At 44.1% G+C, this 18034-nt stretch overlaps 1 protein-coding gene across 3 annotated transcripts in view; it reads left to right on the forward strand.

Moving 5' to 3' along the window:
* Nucleotides 1-5656: 5656 nt before the first annotated feature.
* The window catches only part of CDK8 (cyclin dependent kinase 8), a 50786-nt gene continuing 38408 nt past the window's right edge, over nucleotides 5657-18034 (forward strand). For 2 of the 3 annotated variants that reach the window (XM_056858436.1, XM_056858438.1), the window contains exon 1: nucleotides 5657-5805. In XM_056858436.1, coding sequence (XP_056714414.1) covers nucleotides 5672-5805 — 134 coding nt within the window. In that variant the 5' untranslated portion in view covers nucleotides 5657-5671. The remainder of the gene's footprint in view (nucleotides 5806-18034) is intronic. The other variant, XM_056858439.1, reaches the window with a different exon arrangement.

Here is an 18034-nt window from a genome sequence, read left to right on the forward strand (position 1 = left end):
TATGGGAAGACCAGGCTGCTACAAACTACAAAGACAAGAAAGTTACATAAAGCCAAGAACTGTATGTTTCAACCATAGTCTGTTTATCTGTGATAGAAGCTCCAGAATTTCAGTGACCACAGAAATTTTTTACAGCAGTTTTGTTTTCCCAAGCAAGGACACACCCAAAATGCAGCAATTACACTTCTAGCCACAACAAATGAAACAACAAATGATGACAGTTCATTCTTAAAAGCATGGCACACTTTTACAGGATTTAAGCAATACAAAATCCTTTCTGTGTCACAGCTTTATTACCACCCCCACAGAGTAGAGATGCAAAATTTTCATAAATTTTGAATCAAGGGAGGGGGGGGGATTCCACAAGAAAAAAAATTCAGACCCAAATTCCCATGTTTCCCATGGAGTAAAATCTAGTCTTATAAAATATTTAACTCATTCCAGTCTTTTTTTTTTAAAAAAAAAACATTCAAAGGAGATTTTTCCCAGTTCTTCTCACAGTTCCTCCCCCTTCAACGTATACACGTTTGCATCTTTGTACTGAGGATACACTTCATTCCTCTTAGGAAATGGGCGCTAACCCACCAGAAAACATTTTTGTTAGTCTTTAAGGTGCTACTGGACTCCTGCTCTTTTCTACTAAACCCACCAAAGTACATGCTATTATAAATTGCTCTGCCTTTAAACGCCCTCTAGACTCTTTATACTGTCGTTTTACTTTTAAGGCGACACACCACTACATCTCTAGACCAAAGCAATTTGGATTCCAAGAGAGGGGCAGTGGTTCTTCCTCATGGTTGCCTTACCCAGCCGCAGGGGAAAACCCCCCAGGTTTTTGGCTGGAGGTACTGACCGCCCCTCCCCACTTCGCTAGGCCGCTTTTTTATATATATATATAATTTTTATTAATTTTTTAACAAAACATACAATATAAAAAAAGAAAAAAGAAAAAAAAAGAAAAAAAAGAAAAAATTATAAGATACAATAATATTAAAAGTCAAAAGGGGCAAGAGTCCAGTAGCACCTTAAAGACTAACAAAAATATTTTCTGGTAGGGTATGAGCTTTCGGAAGAAGTTATCTGAAGAAGTGAGCTGTGGCTCACGAAAGCTCATACCCTACCAGAAAATATTTTTGTTAGTCTTTAAGGTGCTACTGGACTCTTGCCCTTTTTGACTACTACAAACAGACTAACACGGCTACCCACTGTGAATAATATTAAAAGAAAGAAAAAATAAAATTATAAAAGGGTATTTATACAGTATATTCAATACATTCATAATCAATCTAAGTACCCAATAATACCCTTTCCCCCACACCCACCAAAAAAGTGACCCTTCACTTCTGAAGAAGTGTGTGGTGGTTTTGTTTACCTATTCTCTAAAAAATTAAATTTATTTAAATATTATTTTTCTATAGCTCACTAAATAATGTCGTAAAATCCATTTCTGCCATCTTATCCCAATACGAGGTGGCCTTAAACCACGTTTGTTTAAATTCTTCCATATCATTTCCGTGTAGAAATTCCGTTAATCTGCCCACCCTCATATCTAATCTGGCCACCCTCATATGCTAGGCCGCTTAAGAGGGCAGGGGAGGCCTCAGAAAGAATGACCGGACGCAGGTGCCCCCCACCCCCACCCACTTGCGGGGTAAAAGGAAAACAGGCCAGTCACAGTTCCCCACCTGCACCCGCTGGAGCCAGGGGTCAAGGATGCTCGGAGGAGGACCACGGCTTCGTCAGAACAGCCACACGGCGGCACCTGCAAGCTCCTTGGCTTCCTCACTGGAAAAAAGGAAGCCATCTTGCAGGGGCAGCCTAGTTTTAAACATACACAGCCCCTCCCCCCCACTACCTCTTCGCTTTCCAGCAGCAGGCAAGACCTCCCCCGGCCTAATTCAAGGCACCGAGGTGCAACGTCGATGCCGAACCGGCGGGTCCCTGTGACGCGGCTGAAGGTTCCGCTAAGGACTGCGCCTGCGCGAGGGCCCAAGACGCTTTACACACTGGAACGGGGGCGGGGGGGCCGCGGCCAGTCCCTTCCGGATTCCTGAACCCAGTTTTCCAATGAGACGCAGGGCAGATGGCGGCCAGCCTTTCATCTTCACCCCTGGGGTTTTGAAAGATGGTCTGCCTACCCCTTTCCCCTAAGCCAAACCCAGATCTGTCCATTATGGGAAGACCAGGCTGCTACAAACTACAAAGACAAGAAATATTGTCGAAGGCTTTCACGGTCAGAGTTTATTGGTTCTTGTGGGTTATCCGGGCTGTGTGACCGTGGTCTTGGTATTTTCTTTCCTGACGTTTCGCCAGCAGCTGTGGCAGGCATCTTCAGAGGCGTAACACTGAAGGACAGGTATGCATCATGTGAAGAGACACCGTCCTTCAGTGTTACTCCTCTGAAGATGCCTGCCACAGCTGCTGGCGAAACGTCAGGAAAGAAAATACCAAAACCACAGTTACACAGCCCGGATAACCTACAAGAACCAATAGTCTTTAGGAATTTATGTAATGGGGATATATATGTGTACCGTGTGAGAACAGTAGATATTTTTTGGTTCTGAACAGTGTTACTCCTCTGAAGATGCCTGCCACAGCTGTTGGCGAAACGTCAGGAAAGAAAATACCAAGACCACGGTCACACAGCCCGGATAACCCACAAGAACCAAAGACAAGAAAGTTACATAAAGCCAAGAACTGTATGTTTCAACCATATCTGTGATAGAAGCTCCAGAATTTCAGTGACCATAGAAATTTTTTACAGCAGTTTTGTTTTCCCAAGCAGGGACACACACAGAATGCAGCAATTACACTTCTAGCAACAACAAATGAAACAACAAATGATGACAGTTTATTCTTAAGAGCATGGCACACTTTTACAGGATTTAAGCGATACAAAACCCTTTTAGGTTTCTGTGGGCCAGCGGTAAATTTAGGTTTCTGTGTGCAGCCCGATCCAACGCATCTTTACTCCGAAGCTTCTTTAAGTTCAACAGCTACATTTAAGCATTGCGGCCACGGGCAGAAAACGCAATTGCTTCATGTTTATGTATGGTCTCAAAGACATTGTAAACAGAGGCGGTTTCCCCTTATATCTGTGCAGCGATTGGGTATCCTGGTCTGCGGTGCAACCAAAAGTCTGCCACTCTTAACCAGTACACCACGTTGGCATAATTATACCCGGCAGATAAACACTGAGGCTAGATTGCGCATGCAAGATCTGAGCAAGGCTGTCAAAGATAGGACATTTTGGAGGACTTTCATTCATAGGGTCGCCATGAGTCGGAAGCGACTTGACAGCACTTAACACACACACAGGTTGCACAGCGGTATTTACATCCGAGTAAGCATGCGAGACTCTTTCTTGTTAAGCATTATTTGTGTTGGCGTTAACAAGTGGACTCCAATAATTTGCACTTTGTACGAATATGCTTCTGGATTCGATTCTCCTGCCACAAGTTGCTTCACCAAGCTTTTTTAAAAAAAAAAACCTATTCTTGGGCGTCAACATTTTTTCTCTGAAGCTGTACATTCATATATTCTCAGACTGTTCTCTACCCTGCTACCTCATTCTAATAATTACTCCTCCCCGCCTACTCACAATCAATCAATGCCCTGCCATCGAACACAGAGCAATCAGTTGTGCCCGCCCCTAATCTCACACAATGATCCTTCATCCGGTACAATATTAGGACGTTATGAAGATATGCTATGGGGAAAATGAAACTGTTTGAGGCACATAACGGTTCGTTTTCTAAAGCGCACATTGGATTTATTAGAACAGCAGCGCACACGTTTAGATCATCATCTTCCTCCCCCACCCCCTTTGCTTGTTTAGGAAATTGCTTGGAATAGTTTAAAGAGGGCAGCAGATCTCAGGCGATCTATTGCAGGGATCTCACAGACAAAGCTGCTATTCTAGAATGAATTAAGTAGTTAAGCACTGCAACGTTGTATTTTGTTGCATGGAATTTTTAATCTAACTGCTTTCTAAACACATAAACCAATTCTGAGAAGATCTGTACTTTGAGGGGGGCATATAGTCACATGGCGACCTCTGATGGGGTTTTCAAGGCAAGAGACATTCAGAGGTGGTTTGCCATTTCCTGCCTCTGCCTCACGTACCAGCAGTGTATTAAACAGCATCGTGAATGGTAGATACTAGCGGGCAATAATCTCCATGCCGGGGGGAAACTGTGGGGTTGCCCCCTCGTGTCGGGAAGTTGGCAAACCTGTGTTTAGGCATTAGCTTTTTCTCGCTTTTTTAAAAAAAGGGGTAGTTCAAAAATTGTGACTCAAAAGACCCACTGCTCCTAATTTGTTGAATTTTTTTTCAATGAAGTTTTAAACTGAAATATATCTGATGGACAAAATGGAAACAGTCAGTCCCAGAGATGGATAGAAATTATGCATGAATCGGCCATTTTCTGTTCTGAATAAAAATGTTTTCCCAGTTCCTCAGGGCAACCCTTATCCCACCTAGGGCACTGCCCTCGCTTAGATCAAAACTAGCAGTGCAACCTTGGCCACTGCTGCAGCTACTGACACGCAGGTTGCTTTTAGTTGCCCGCTCTCCATAACCAGCATTAACCACCACTGCCGCTTTCGACCGTTAAGAGCTCACAGTGAAATAAACGTTGCTAGTTTTACCACTAGACTTGCATTTTATTTTTCACTGCAAACACTTTCCATTCCCACGAGGCAACTCCCAGGAATTACACACTCACCGGCCCCTTGCCAAGACGTCAATGCCCGCCATGCACGGGCACACGTCCCCTGTGCAAGCACCGGGTCATTCCTGACCCATGACGTTTCCAAGGCAGACTTTGTTTGCGGGGTGCTTTGCCAGTGCCTTCCCCAGTCATCTCCCCTTTACCCCCAGCAAGCTGGGTACTCATTTTACCGACCTCGGAAGGATGGAAGGCTGAGTCAACCTTGAGCCGGCTACCTGCAACCGACTTCCGTCGGGATCGAACTCAGGGCATGAGCAGAGCTTCGGACTGCAGTACTGCAGCTTAACACTCTGCGCCACGGGGCTCCTAACGCAAGTACAATTCCCGAAATGCACTTGAAACCCCTCTGTAAGGCTCTTCCTCTCAAGTGTGGACTTCACTTCCCAAGCTTCCGATCGGCAACGGGGGGGGGGGTGGCGGGCGCAGTGCATGGTGGGAGACGCAGCCGAAGAGCCGGCAGGGTTTTCCACGTGGTGCGCGCGCGCTCTCTCCGTAGCGCCGAGGGAGAGAGCCCCAGAAAGAGTAGCGCCTGAGGGTGGGGGAGTTGTTGGTTTTTGCGACGCTCTCCTTTTGCAGCAGCGTGGTCAGGCGCGCCTGCCGTATTCCGAGCCGCGAGATACCGGCTGTTGTGTGGCTTGGCTCTTTTGCCGGCTGAGGAGAGAAGGCAGGAGGAGAAGGAGGAAGAAGAGGAGGCGAGAAAATAAGAACTAATAATAACAATAATAATAAAATAACGGCCCCGCCCCTTCTCTTCGGCCCCCGCGCGCGGCAGCCGCCCTCCCTCGCCTCCCCGCACCTGGATGGTCCGCGCCGCGTCTGCGGGGCCTCCTCGTCGTCGTCCTCCTCCCTGGGGCCTGTGGTGGCGGCGACGACGGACGGGGGCTCCGCAGGGCGGGGCGTCGTGTGAAGGCGGCGGCGGCGGCGGGTGCGGGCTCTGAATGAAGATGGACTATGACTTCAAGGTGAAGCTGACCGGGGAGCGCGAGCGCGTGGAGGACCTCTTCGAGTACGAGGGCTGCAAGGTGGGCAGGGGGACCTACGGGCACGTCTACAAGGCCAAGAGGAAAGACGGGTGAGTGATGGGCGGGAGGGCAGGCGCGGCCGGGGGCTCGCAGTGGGCCCCTCGCCCAGCGGCGTGGCTTCTCCCCTCTCCCCTGAACGCCTGCCCGCCCCCGCCCCCTTCTTTCGGGGCCGTCCCTTCCGCCGCCCTCTTTGGAGGGCTTCCTGGCCTGCCACGCTGTCTGCCTCGCCCCCGCTCCTCGGGGGTTCGTGTCCGGCGCTGTGCGCAGCCCGGAGAAAGTTGCGGGCCTGTCTCCTGCCCCACCTCCCTGGTTCAGCTCTCTGGTTCCTATTTTAAAACGCCTGGTGTCTGAATTCGTCTGCAGGTTGCACTAGAGTAGTAAACAGCAGTTGCTAAAGCAGTGGGTGTCAAGTCCTACCATTACAATATTACCCATTGCTTTTTTTTTAGAAGCAAACAGTGCACTCCTACGCCGAATGCAAACTGGAGTCCGGTGGAACCTTACACCCACAACGAACAACCTAAGTGGTCTACATAGCACTTTCATCCCTGTGTGTTTCTCTCCTGCAATCAAAAGCAAGCTATGGGCTTGATGAAATAAGGCCTCCCTCAGAAAACCTCATGCTGAAATCAATGTTGGTTAGCCTTTAAAAGTGCTGCCGGTCCTCTGTTTGGTTCTTGTTGCAACCATCTAACATGGCTCCCTCTCTTGAATTATCCCGTAGATTTACTCCAGTCTAGGTGGGCTTTGACCACAGTAACTCTTCACAGGCTCCACTGTAAGCCCCTTTTCCATGCCATGGGGTTATTGCCTCTACATCTTCCTTGCCCAGTCTGTAAAGCTCTTAGTCATCTTCTGTCTCAGCTTTTTACTTCTCTTCCTTGTCATTTCATCTGCATGAGGTCATTCAGTTGGAGCCTTGAACAGCTGACACCTACTGGCTCTGTCTTCACAATCACTTGTGGTGACAGATTAGAATTGCTAATTGCACGTGCAAGCATGCATGGGCAAAATTGACACCAAGGTTTCCCTAATAATGAATAAAAAGTGGTAAGGAGTAACGGGTGTTAAATTATCTTGTTATGCATCCTGTCTCTTCCTGCTTCTTCTTACACTTGTTTTGTCTGTGGCTTTCCCCTTAACAATGCCTCCTGTCTCCTATGTTTCCATTAACACATTCTCAATCTCATACTTGCCCTGCTTAGTAACTGTGGTTTTATTCTGAGGATATTTTTTTTAAGCATTTCTCGTTTTACATCCTACAACATCCTATTATAGCAAAGCCTTCAAATGACAGGTGGCGTGTATCCAGCTGTAACAATCCTCTTGTGTAACCTTTTGATAAGAAGAGCTTTCTTGGCTGAATATGTTGCTCTACATACTGCAGAACCACAGTTTCTGTTTTTGCCAAGCAGCACTGGATTTTCATGGCTTGTTCTATGATTTAGTCATTTGTCACCATTTTATATTTTCTTTCTGTCTGCCTTTGTGATAGATATGCACCAGTTGTCATCAGAGGTTTGGGGTTTTTTCTCTGAAATGTAGCCATCTGTTTTTATAACCTTTTTATGCGTAGTGCTCTGTCACTACGGATGAAGTGTCAGTGGAAAGGCATGTAGGACTGGCTGACTATTTACACCCAATGAAGCGAGCTCTCTAGTCCATGAAAGAATAAAAACTAGTTGGTCTTTAAGGTGCTGCAGGACCCCTGGATATCTTAGAGAAACACATAGGGATGAAAGTGCTATGTAGACCCCTTAGGTCTCTCGGTGTGTATGGTTGGCAGAGAGAACATTGCCTTTGCATGTGCTATCATGCACACCAACAACATGGACTTTGGGTTATTACAGGTTTGTACAAATCTACCCTACTATGAGGGAAATCTTGCATTGGAGAAACTAATCTAACCTGTGCCCTCAAAACATTTGTTGGTTTTTAGGGCGAACCTATGTGTGTGGCTGCTCAGACAGCTTAATCTTTACAGAGAGTTGGAATCTGTTTTGTGTGCTGAGTAGTGCAGCTTTCTTTTTTTCTATTCAGCTGGAAATAATGGTTAGTCTTACACAGCTGTGCTATAACATGAGCAGATTTAAGCTGTGAAGCAAGAGTTGAAAGGTCAGGCTACTGAGTTTAAGCTCTGTTAAATGATTTTTTTTTAATTCAGAGAAAAAATTATTTGACTCATCAGAGAGAAGCGTCTGGTGGTTATTTTGCATTGCGTACCCAAGACAGCTGTATATTAAAAGGAATGGCGGTTGATGAAAAATGATTTTAAATGTAGTTGCAAATAGCATTCATATCAGTTGTCAGCATAAAACAGACCATTGTTTTCCATTTTAAATGCATTTCCAGCAACAGTTCAAATGTTTTGCTCACTTTTGCTTGAGTGCTATTTATATGAAAAAGGTCTCTTGGCTTTAGTTTTGAGTATAGCTAGTGCAATAAAGTAGGGCAGTCGTGTGTTTTTTTGCAGCTTCTCATTTGTAGCTCCTATGAAACATTTGCCATATTACAGTTAAGTTGTGCTGCTTCAGCATAGTTGACTTTATTCTCCTCCGTCACTCTTCCTTTTCACCCAGTTATATGCCACTCACCTGTTGGTGTTTTTTTCTGCCAGAGTAGAGTGGTCTTTTTGGAATATGAGCTCAGTGTCCTGAGGTAGCTTGGAATATTTCCACAACTGTACTTTGACATGCTGGTACAGTTATTCTCTGGGTCAACATATTTGAATGCATCCGATCTTCAGGAAGAAGTATGAATGGTTGCTTGCCTTTACAGGTCTGTAATGAATTTCACCTGCTGTTCTGTTACTTGTATTTGAGAGTGTAGAGAGCTTCCCAGGGAAGATACTGGAGCAGAGGTCAATCTGTGAGCATCTGAAGGACAACTCTGTGATCTGGGGAAGTCAGCATGGATTTGTCCCCAACAGGTCTTGCCAGACCAACCTCGTTTCCTTCTTTGCCCGAGTGACAAGCTTGCTAGATCATGGGAACACCATCAGTGTTGTATACCTGGATTTCAGTAATGCTTTTGACAGGGTTCTGCTTTGATGTTCTCATGGGTAAACTGGAGCATTGCAGGCTTGGCTCTAGGATAGTTAGGTGGATCAGGAATTGGTTGGAGAACCGCACCCAAAGAGTAGTTGTCAATGGTATTTCATCTGATTGGAGGGAGGTGCCCAGTGGGGTGCCACAGGGATTGGTTCTGGGCCCGGTGCTTTTCAGTATTTTTATAAACGATCTGGATGAGGTGGTGGAGGGACCGTTAATTAAATTTGCAGATGACACCAAATCGGGAGGGGTAGCAAACACCCTGGAAGATAGAGTTCTGACTTTTAAAAAGTGAATTGTAAAAGTTGCTTTTTTGATGGGTTCACCTCATTACTTGTATTTCAGGGAACTGTCTAATGCTTCAAAGACGATCTTGTTTTTCTGACAGGTGATAGCTTTGTAAACTGTAACCTGAATCCATGAAACTACTACAGGCCCTTGGTCTATCAAGGGTCAGTATTGTCTGTTCTAACTGACAATAGCTCTCCAGGGTCTCTGGAAGAGGTTTTTCCCATCACCTACTACCCGATCCTTTTAACTGGCGATGCCAGGGATTGAACCTGATACCTTCTGCATGCAAAGCAGATGCTTGGCTACTGATCCATGGCCCCTCCCGAAGGGACCCATGCACTTATACCTGTCAGGATATAAATGTAGATGGGCTTATTTTCCAGTGAATGCTCTTGTATCAAGGATATAAAGTTTAAACTTGAAATTTTTAATCATTACTGGGATGCCTAGTTGGATGTCTTTGTTCAACAGTTAATATGTCTAGGCTGCCTTGAATAAGTGATGTGTAGCTGTGGTAGAGATCAAGGGGAAAGTGTCTCTCGACTGATGAAAGTTAACTTTGGCCAGGGTTAATTAAAAAAATTTGGGTTCTCCTTTGTGGTAGGTAGTTGGGGAGATGGTCTCTGCATAGTGTCTCTGGTGTGTTCATTTAGTGCCCCTGAAATCCTCAAGCTGCATAGGATTGTGGATATCTTGCCTTCACCTTGTTTTCTGTCTGCAAAACAGACTTGTTGTCATATGACCTGAGTCATGGCTGATTGCTTCATTAACAAGGATAAGACCATCATTTAAAAAACTCTACTGAAAAGTAGTGCAAGAACAGTACGTGAAATGAATATGGGTTTCGTACTAAAATCCATAAGTGTACAGGTTAAGTAGGTTCCAAGTTTAGAAATGCCATGTCTACTCCAGTGTACTGGTTACTGCAATTTATGCCAGTCCTTCTTAGAACAACTGTGCCCATCCATATGTCTCGGTGGAAAGGCTCATTCTCCTCTGAGGCAATGGCATCTTGATCTGTGGGTTGTTTTCCTTGCTCCATCTGGGTAGGCAGGACCAAATTTTAAACTTCCTGTCTCCCTGGGCGGGAAAACAGCCTACAGGAAGCCAGTTTCCGTCCTGCCTCCTTGGGTAGAGCAGGCTTCTGCGCACAGCTCCGTGCCTAGGATCAATTAGGAAATTTCTTGTCAGTTTCATCTTCTTCTTCTGTGAGTCCTCTTTCTCTCTGATTCCACTTCATTCTCCCTCCCGCTTCCAACCATCCCGCCCCCCCCTCTTGTTTTACCCTTTCTACAAGAGTCATAGTCTCGGAGATGGCGGACGCCATTTCTGAGAGGGAAGACGATCTCCTCTCTATAGAGGATTTTCGCACAGGGCTGGTACAAACAGCCCTTGGAGAAGCCGGCTTTCCCAACGGCTTTTCAGAAAAAAAGTGTATTTCTTACTGGGGTAAATTCATATTTGCCTCTCCACTCTAATTTGAGTAACTCTGGTGAGAATCTTCAACCTTGGTTGTGAGATTTGCATGTTTAGAATCACTAGTGTTACCTACTCGCAGTGGCATCTTATATGGCTTATATTAATGCTGGGTATTTAAAAGTGTTCTTTTGGTAAGGTGTATGAGTTGCATCCTACTACTGTGTGTGGCTAAGGGCAGTGCATTACACCAGTGCAAGGGCTTCTTGCTCTGATGGAATACAATGCCCATAGAACAACCTGCTTCTAGGTGAGTGAAGATAGGCAGCCTGTGTTTGCTGGCATGATAGAATCTGATATTCTTGAAAGTAATATCATAACAAACAATGTGGTGCAGTGGTTCAGTTGTTGGACTTGGATTGGAAGACACAGGTTCACGTCTCCACCTGGCAATGCTGTTCACTGGGGGACCTTGGAGTTAATTGGGGGGGAAGAGAATCAGCAAAAATTCCCTCCTCTTCTGTAACTGGGAATTTACCATCAGATGCAAGCCACCTTCTTCAGAGGAAGGCTACTTTCTGTTAGAGAAAGGCTCCGCACTTAGGGTTTGTACCCAACCACGCCATATTTCACCTTGCAAACTTATAAAGGACCTGGAAAAAGAAGCTAAAGGGAGTGCCTTCCTAGTATTTCTCATGCTGTGAATATGAAGACTTTTCAAGGCGAGCTCAAGTATTTCTAAATAAAAATGTCTCCTTGAAGTTAAACGTAAAACATATTCCAACTTCTAGGTTCATTTGTGTCTCGCCTCTGGCTGGTGTGCAGGGCAGAAACAGCCCATGTTATCCTATCTGTGTCAGAAGAGAAAAAGAAATTAGTAGCGTGGCTCTGTTGATTTTCCAAGAAAACCGAAATGCTTTTGGGTACAGTTGCTAATGGTGTTATGGGCTTCTGTTGAGGATTAGAAGTAAACACTTACACTGTAGTTAGAACTATTGTGGTGTAGTACTTAGGGTGGAACTTATCTGGGAGATCCAAGTTTGAATCCTCTGCTGTGGAAGCTTGCTGGCTGACCTTGGGACGGTTGCACACTCAGCCTAACCTACCTCATAGGGATGTTGTGAGGATAAAATGGAGGAGAGGAGAACGATGTAAGCCTCTTTGGGTCCTCATTGGAGGAAAAGGCGAGATATAAATGAAATAAATAAAATCTATGTTATGGTTTCACTGTATTGCAAGGTAGCTCCAGAGGGTGGTGCTGGGAAAACCAGTGTGCTTCTGTATGGTTCTGCTTTGTCTCCCATGCTATTTATTAACATGAAAACAAAAGATGAGGTTGTTCAAAGTAGTACATTAGGAAAAAATAAGAATATCTGGAAATGGAGGGTGTTCTCAAACTGTAAGCCGGCACCTACTCTAAAGAAGAAAATTCTGTCAAATTACTAGTCTCCAACTCATGAGAGTTCCAATAGGTTTCTCTATGCTAAACAAGTAGCCTATTGTAACATTAGCCAACATTTCTGCTGTGCTAAACAAGTAGTCTACTGTAACATTGGCCAACAATATCTGTCTAGTTGTAAAAATGTAAGCTTGGCTAAAAATCACTGAACGTGCAACAACAATAAGCTTTCCTCAATAATCACTGGCACTGTTAAACCTTCCATGCATCCTATACAGACTTGCCTTATATTTTATGCTATCCTCAGTCTTCTGTTGTATACACCAAAAGTTTCAACCTTAGGTGACAGTCTGTGTATATATTTAGTATCTGTCCTGTCCTAAAATGTTCATTAAATTACGGTTCAATCCTAGGGATACTTTCCTAGGCATAAGCCCCATCGAATAGACCTGAATGGGTATATTATGTCCGCTTGAGTGGGTAAAGGGATACAGTTGGTAATGTAGTTGAAGCAAAATAGTTTCAGCATTAAGTAAATTACAACGAGAGCATATGTTGTCGAAAATTTCCCGTTTTCAGATTAACAACTTCCATCCCTTTGAGAACATTCAGTTAATGACAATTGGTTGTGGCCTTCCTGGGCTGAATATCTTGGACCTATTGGACTGCTGGCTCAATGGACACCGATTTTTGTTGAAGAGTGACTTTATCAACTTATATTACAGCAAACAAATGGAAATGTATGTTTAAGTCCCTACCTTGTCAAATGGAAGAGGCAAGAAATCACTTTGTATTTTTGCTATCAAGTCACAGCTGATTTATGGCAATCTCAGGGGGAGGGGGTTTCAAGGCAAGAGACGTTCGGAAGTAGTTTGCCATTGCCTGCCTCTGTGTGGCAACCCTGGACTTCCTTGGCATTTTCCCAGCCAAGTACTAACCAGGGCTGACCCTGCTTAGCTTCCAAGATCTGACAAGATTGGGCTTGCCTGGGCTATCCAGATGAGAGCAATTTTGGATTTTTAGTCAGTGACTAAAGTTTCAGTTTTTTAAAAAAATCAAGTTTCTATGCAATGGGACTTTGCATTGTTGAATAAAGATGCTTACTGTGATTCTTAACAGTTTTTGTTCTCTCAAGCTTTCAAATGCATGCATTGTGAAACTTACCTATTTCTGATCAGGTTATTGAAAGAGAGTTTTAAAACCACTGGGGCTTGCTTCATCTGAAAGCTGGTGTGGAGGAAGTTGTGCTTTGGAAAGCTAGCATGGTGGTAGGTGGAATATGTAACACGTTCTTTAACCACATCCTGAGAACAGCTTTTAGTGTTATACCTTGGCTTATCTTTGATCGCTCTTTTATAAGATGAAGGGTTTTATGGTTGAGATACTAGATCAGATATGTATGGATTTTGCAATCAAGAATTGTTCAGCTTTCTAAGAATTATCTCAGTGTAGTGCAAGAAGGTAATATACATTTTACATGCTGTCCTAAGACTTTATATTGGTGTATTTTTCATTGACTGTATTCACTGAGGGGCTCTAAAGTGCTCTGGGTCTCTTATAATATATAAAATATGAAACCTTTGGAGAAGGAATAAAGATTCATCGTGGGTACATATGGAATCTGTCTTCTGAGACTAGGCTTCCTTTCCCAATAGAACCTAAGAGTAGCTTGGTCAGACCAATTGATCCATCTAGTTGAGCATTGTGTTCTGCATAGTGGCTAACCAGGTGGCCCCACAAGACCTACAGACATTGAATGGGGGGGGGGCAAAGCCTCCCCTGTTGGGACCACTTGGACTAGTATTTATAAGGGTATTGCTTTTGAACATGGAAGTTCTATGTAGCTATTGACAGACATATTTACCACGATGACTATCTTCCTGTAACTTAATTGGCTTGTAAGTTTCCAGGAATCAATGAAGGATTTTTTCTGCTTAATTACTTATTCCAGGGTGATTGTGAAACTGTTGCTGTACCATAAAAACTTCTATTTCTTTCTGTAATGTGATCTATCTGATTTAGGGAGCTTTGACTCTCTAAAGCCCATACTCCAAAAATCTTGTTGGTCTCTAGGGTTCTACTGGCCTCGAATCTATTCTGTGTAGTGGCTTAGATTCGGAGGGTGTAGTCTTCTAAAAATCTCTATGCATCGAATTGGTATGAATTCAAGGGCTTGATGACCGATGTGGGATCCTGGGAATCTTGGCTGCTCTTTAGTGGGGAAAGGTCTTCAGGGTTGCAGTGACTTGTGAAAATATGTGGCAGATATTCTTTGAATCTAGCAGACCATGTTCATATGACCAGCATCCGTTGTTGGCTAAAAAAGGTAAACTTTCAAAAAACGCAAACTATTTACCTAGTCAGCAGTGGGAAGTACCTTCTTTGCTCATGATAATCTGTAGACAGATAGCAGGACAACTACAAAAGGCTGTGTTGTTCAGACTGGAGCCCTCTGTGCCCTGATTGCCGCCGTGTTGCCTCCCTCAGGAGGACTCTCAACCCCATATCGTCATTGCCCATCACATATACCTGTCCTCATATTATTGTACTAGTCCATGCAAAAAACATCAGATATCAAGTGCACACTGTTTACACCTCGCTTTCTCAATGTAAGCATTCCAGGCATAGCTCACAGCAGTAGTTAAGAACACCAAAACAAACCAAATTCAGAAAAAATGTGTAAAACAAGGAAACATTCCAGTATTGCTGCCAACAATTCCCCAGGTTCTGAGTTTAAAAATAATTTACTCTGCTGTAATGCAGAATAAATATATCAAAGTTTCTTGTACTAATTCCTTCTGAATACTTAGTTATTTTTCTATAAAATCTTAAAACAATGGGGGGGATGCAAGAGGAGGAAGCGTTCTCTGTAGCGGCCGAGAAAAGCGCATGTAGAACAAAGGCATAGCATCTAAACCACTGTTTTTAAATTTATACAAGAATTATTCCAATAAAAATAATTTCCCAACAGAGATTTGAATATGTATTAATATAACAGTTAAACCATATTTCAGCTGCTTGTTACTATTGGAGAAGAAAATTAACATTGGATACTAAGTACAAGTTAAAATAAACATGCTAAACCAGATCAGTCGGAAAGTTTTCCAGGAGATTTTCTAGGATTCCCCCCCCCCCCCGGCACAACCCATGCCATTGGCCTTATCTCTACGCACACTGTAAGCATCCCATGATCCTTAGGAGCAGAATTTCAAGAGTGTATCTGCAGCTAGAGGGAGGAAAGGCAGGTACAGGCTACTGCAGTTTATTTAAATGTGAAGATGCAGCAGAAGTTGAAAAAGTGAGTTCTCATCATACTGAAGATGTTGGAAGCCAGGCATGCTGAGCAAGGAATTAGGGCTTGGCTTGCTTAGAGGGAGCAGTGGTTTCCATTTCCATTAGCTGTGGTTTGGTGAGCAGCGGGGACAGGACTTGGGGTTGTGGACCAAAGCTAAACGAGCAGTGGAATAGTCCAGGGGTCTCAAAACTGCGGCTCCAGAGCCGCATGCAGCTCTTTGGCCCGTTGAGTGCGGCTCTCCGAACTTGGTTCGGAGCCCTTGCTCTTGCGCCCGCTCGCGCCGGCAGCCAGGCTGCGGAGCCGGCGCACCAGAGAGAGAGAGCAGGCGAGCGGGCGCGCTGTCTCTCTCCCCCCCCCCCCCCGCCGTGGAGAATGGCCAGGTCCCCCTTTCCCTTGCCGTCAATGGTTGGGAGGCTAAAGCCTCCCCTCCCCTCTAGCCGCGCGATTGCTGGGCGGGCGGCTCGGCGGTTCCTGGCCCCCCGCCTATCAGCTGTTGGGCGGGCTTCCTTTGGTAGACCTGGCCTCCAGCTGAGTCTCATTGGGAGGACATGTCTACCCACTGGCTTTCTTGGCGGTAGACCTGGACTCCGAGGAGGGGAAAAAGTCCCCCTTCAGAGGCCAGGTCTACCAATTGGCTTCTATGGGCCTCCGGAGGCCAGGTCTACTGCCAAGAAAGCCAATGGGTAGACCTGGCCTCCCAATGGGACTCAGCTGGAGACCAGGTCTATCGATAGGCTTTTATGGCGGTAGACCAGGCCTCCAGACGAGGACTCCGGACGGGGAGGGGGAAATGGCAGGGACTTACAATTTAATTTTTATCAATAAATACGATCACTATTAAGTATATCAAGTTTTATTCAGTGTACCTATAGTTTAATTAAGACTTAAAACTTTAATTAAAGTTTATTAAGTTAATAAACAGTGTACCTACCTATATAGTTTAAATTTAAGAAATTTGGCTCTCAAAAGAAATCTCAATCGTTGTACTGTTGATATTTGGCTCTTTTGACTAATGAGTTTGCCGACCCCTGGAATAGTCCTATCAGAGCATGGCCTGTTTCACAGTCCAGGCTGTTTCTTTGCTTTATAGCTTCATCGTTTTTGTGTTTTTATTGATCTTTTGCCAGTTGATCTTTCTAAATTCATTGTTGCTTATCTTGGTTGTTTTATGGCTTTTATATTTTACTTACATTGTGAACTGTGTTGGGCAGTTTCATTCTGGAGAAAGGAAGCATAGGAGTGTGCAAAATAAATATTGATGATCATAGCCAGCAATCACCAATGTTTAAGGGTGGGGTACACTTGACCCAGAAGGGATCATATAGCTCAGTAATCCAGACTTAGGAAGTCCTGCAGGATGGCAAAGAATGACAAGTCAATGACTAAGAATGACAAGTCAAGTTGAATGTTTGCTAGGCTCTCAGTGCAATCCTCAGCAGGTCTGCTTGGAATCCTGCTCGGGTGTCTAATCAATAGGCTTACTCCCAGAAAAGCGTTTTTAGGATTGCCTCCATGTATGAAAGAGCCTACTTCCTGTCCTAAAGGACTCAGCACTTGACGAACACAGAGGGGAAAAGTGGTTTGTTGTACTTGTGGTTCAGAGTATTCGTTTGGAGATACAAGGTGCTTGTATTTGCAAGTCAAGATGCATTGCTGCATGTTGCTTTAAAAGTAGCAGGAACCCTGATCATGAAGAGTGAGCACCAGGACATTAGCAAGTTCATAAAACAAAACCTAACTAGCAGACGTGCACTGAGGTAAGATACAAGTTTGTTCTTTGAAAGTGGTTGCATTTTGCTGACTCCACTTCAGACCTCATGTTTTTCTGAGAGTCCACTGTACCCCATGAGGAACAGTTCAGAGGACATTTCACACCGCAGTGAGAGGGAGGAGGCAGGAAGTGTCAGTCTGATGGCAGAAATCCCTCCTGTCAGTAGAGGTTTTCCATGGAGGTCCAAACTACAGTGAAGGGATGTAGATGTTCGATGCCTGGTATTCACACAGATACATTCACAAAGGAATGCAGTGCGTACAGAATATATTTCAAACAGGAATAATGTATTTATTTACCACCATAACCTCTGCAAATGGGACATTGTTTAATTTAAGGTGCACTCTCTGATCTTAATGCAGAATTGCAAGATGTTAGCATGTTAAGTTGCTGAAAGAGTCCATCCTCCTCAAGTAAGATTGAATGTCTGGGATCTCTTATAACCTCTGTTGTGATGGGGAAGACAAGCTTTTTAGGATGAGCTATTTCTCAGATAGTATCCAAGATCAGTTCTTTTGAATAGCCAATCTGCAGTAATGTCATTTCACAGAAACCTTAAGCAGGTTTTGGGGAATCAAATTAGGAATAATTCTTATTCCTCTTCTCTTAGAGCATAATGTTGCTTTTATTTGATGGAAATCTATGGTCCAGAAGCTACGGTATATATCTTAATTTGAATCATATGATTAATTTTAGTCATACAAATTCAGCTTAAAATTTTAAACTTAATTTTTAGTCATCTTGATAACCATAGTGTATTTCAGCTGCAGTGGGATCCAAGTTGTTTCATGGACACACATTGCATGCGTCTGTATATGCAAGCATTAATCTTTTGGGTTTAATTTATGTAGATACTTATTCCTCTTTGTTTAACATGTTGGAGGGCCATGGTCAACGTTCATATTCATAAGCATGGTATAAAATTAGAACTTTTTGAGGAAATACGTTATCTGTGATTTATGGAGGTGTTTGTGCTGTTAAAAAATTGCAGGTTCTAATCATATGTGACCTTATATGTTCCAAGGTTTTCCTGTGATCAGCTTAAATGTATATGTGG

This window comes from Euleptes europaea, chromosome 12 (genome assembly GCF_029931775.1).
Source record: "Euleptes europaea isolate rEulEur1 chromosome 12, rEulEur1.hap1, whole genome shotgun sequence".
NCBI classification, from domain to species: Eukaryota; Metazoa; Chordata; class Lepidosauria; order Squamata; family Sphaerodactylidae; genus Euleptes; species Euleptes europaea.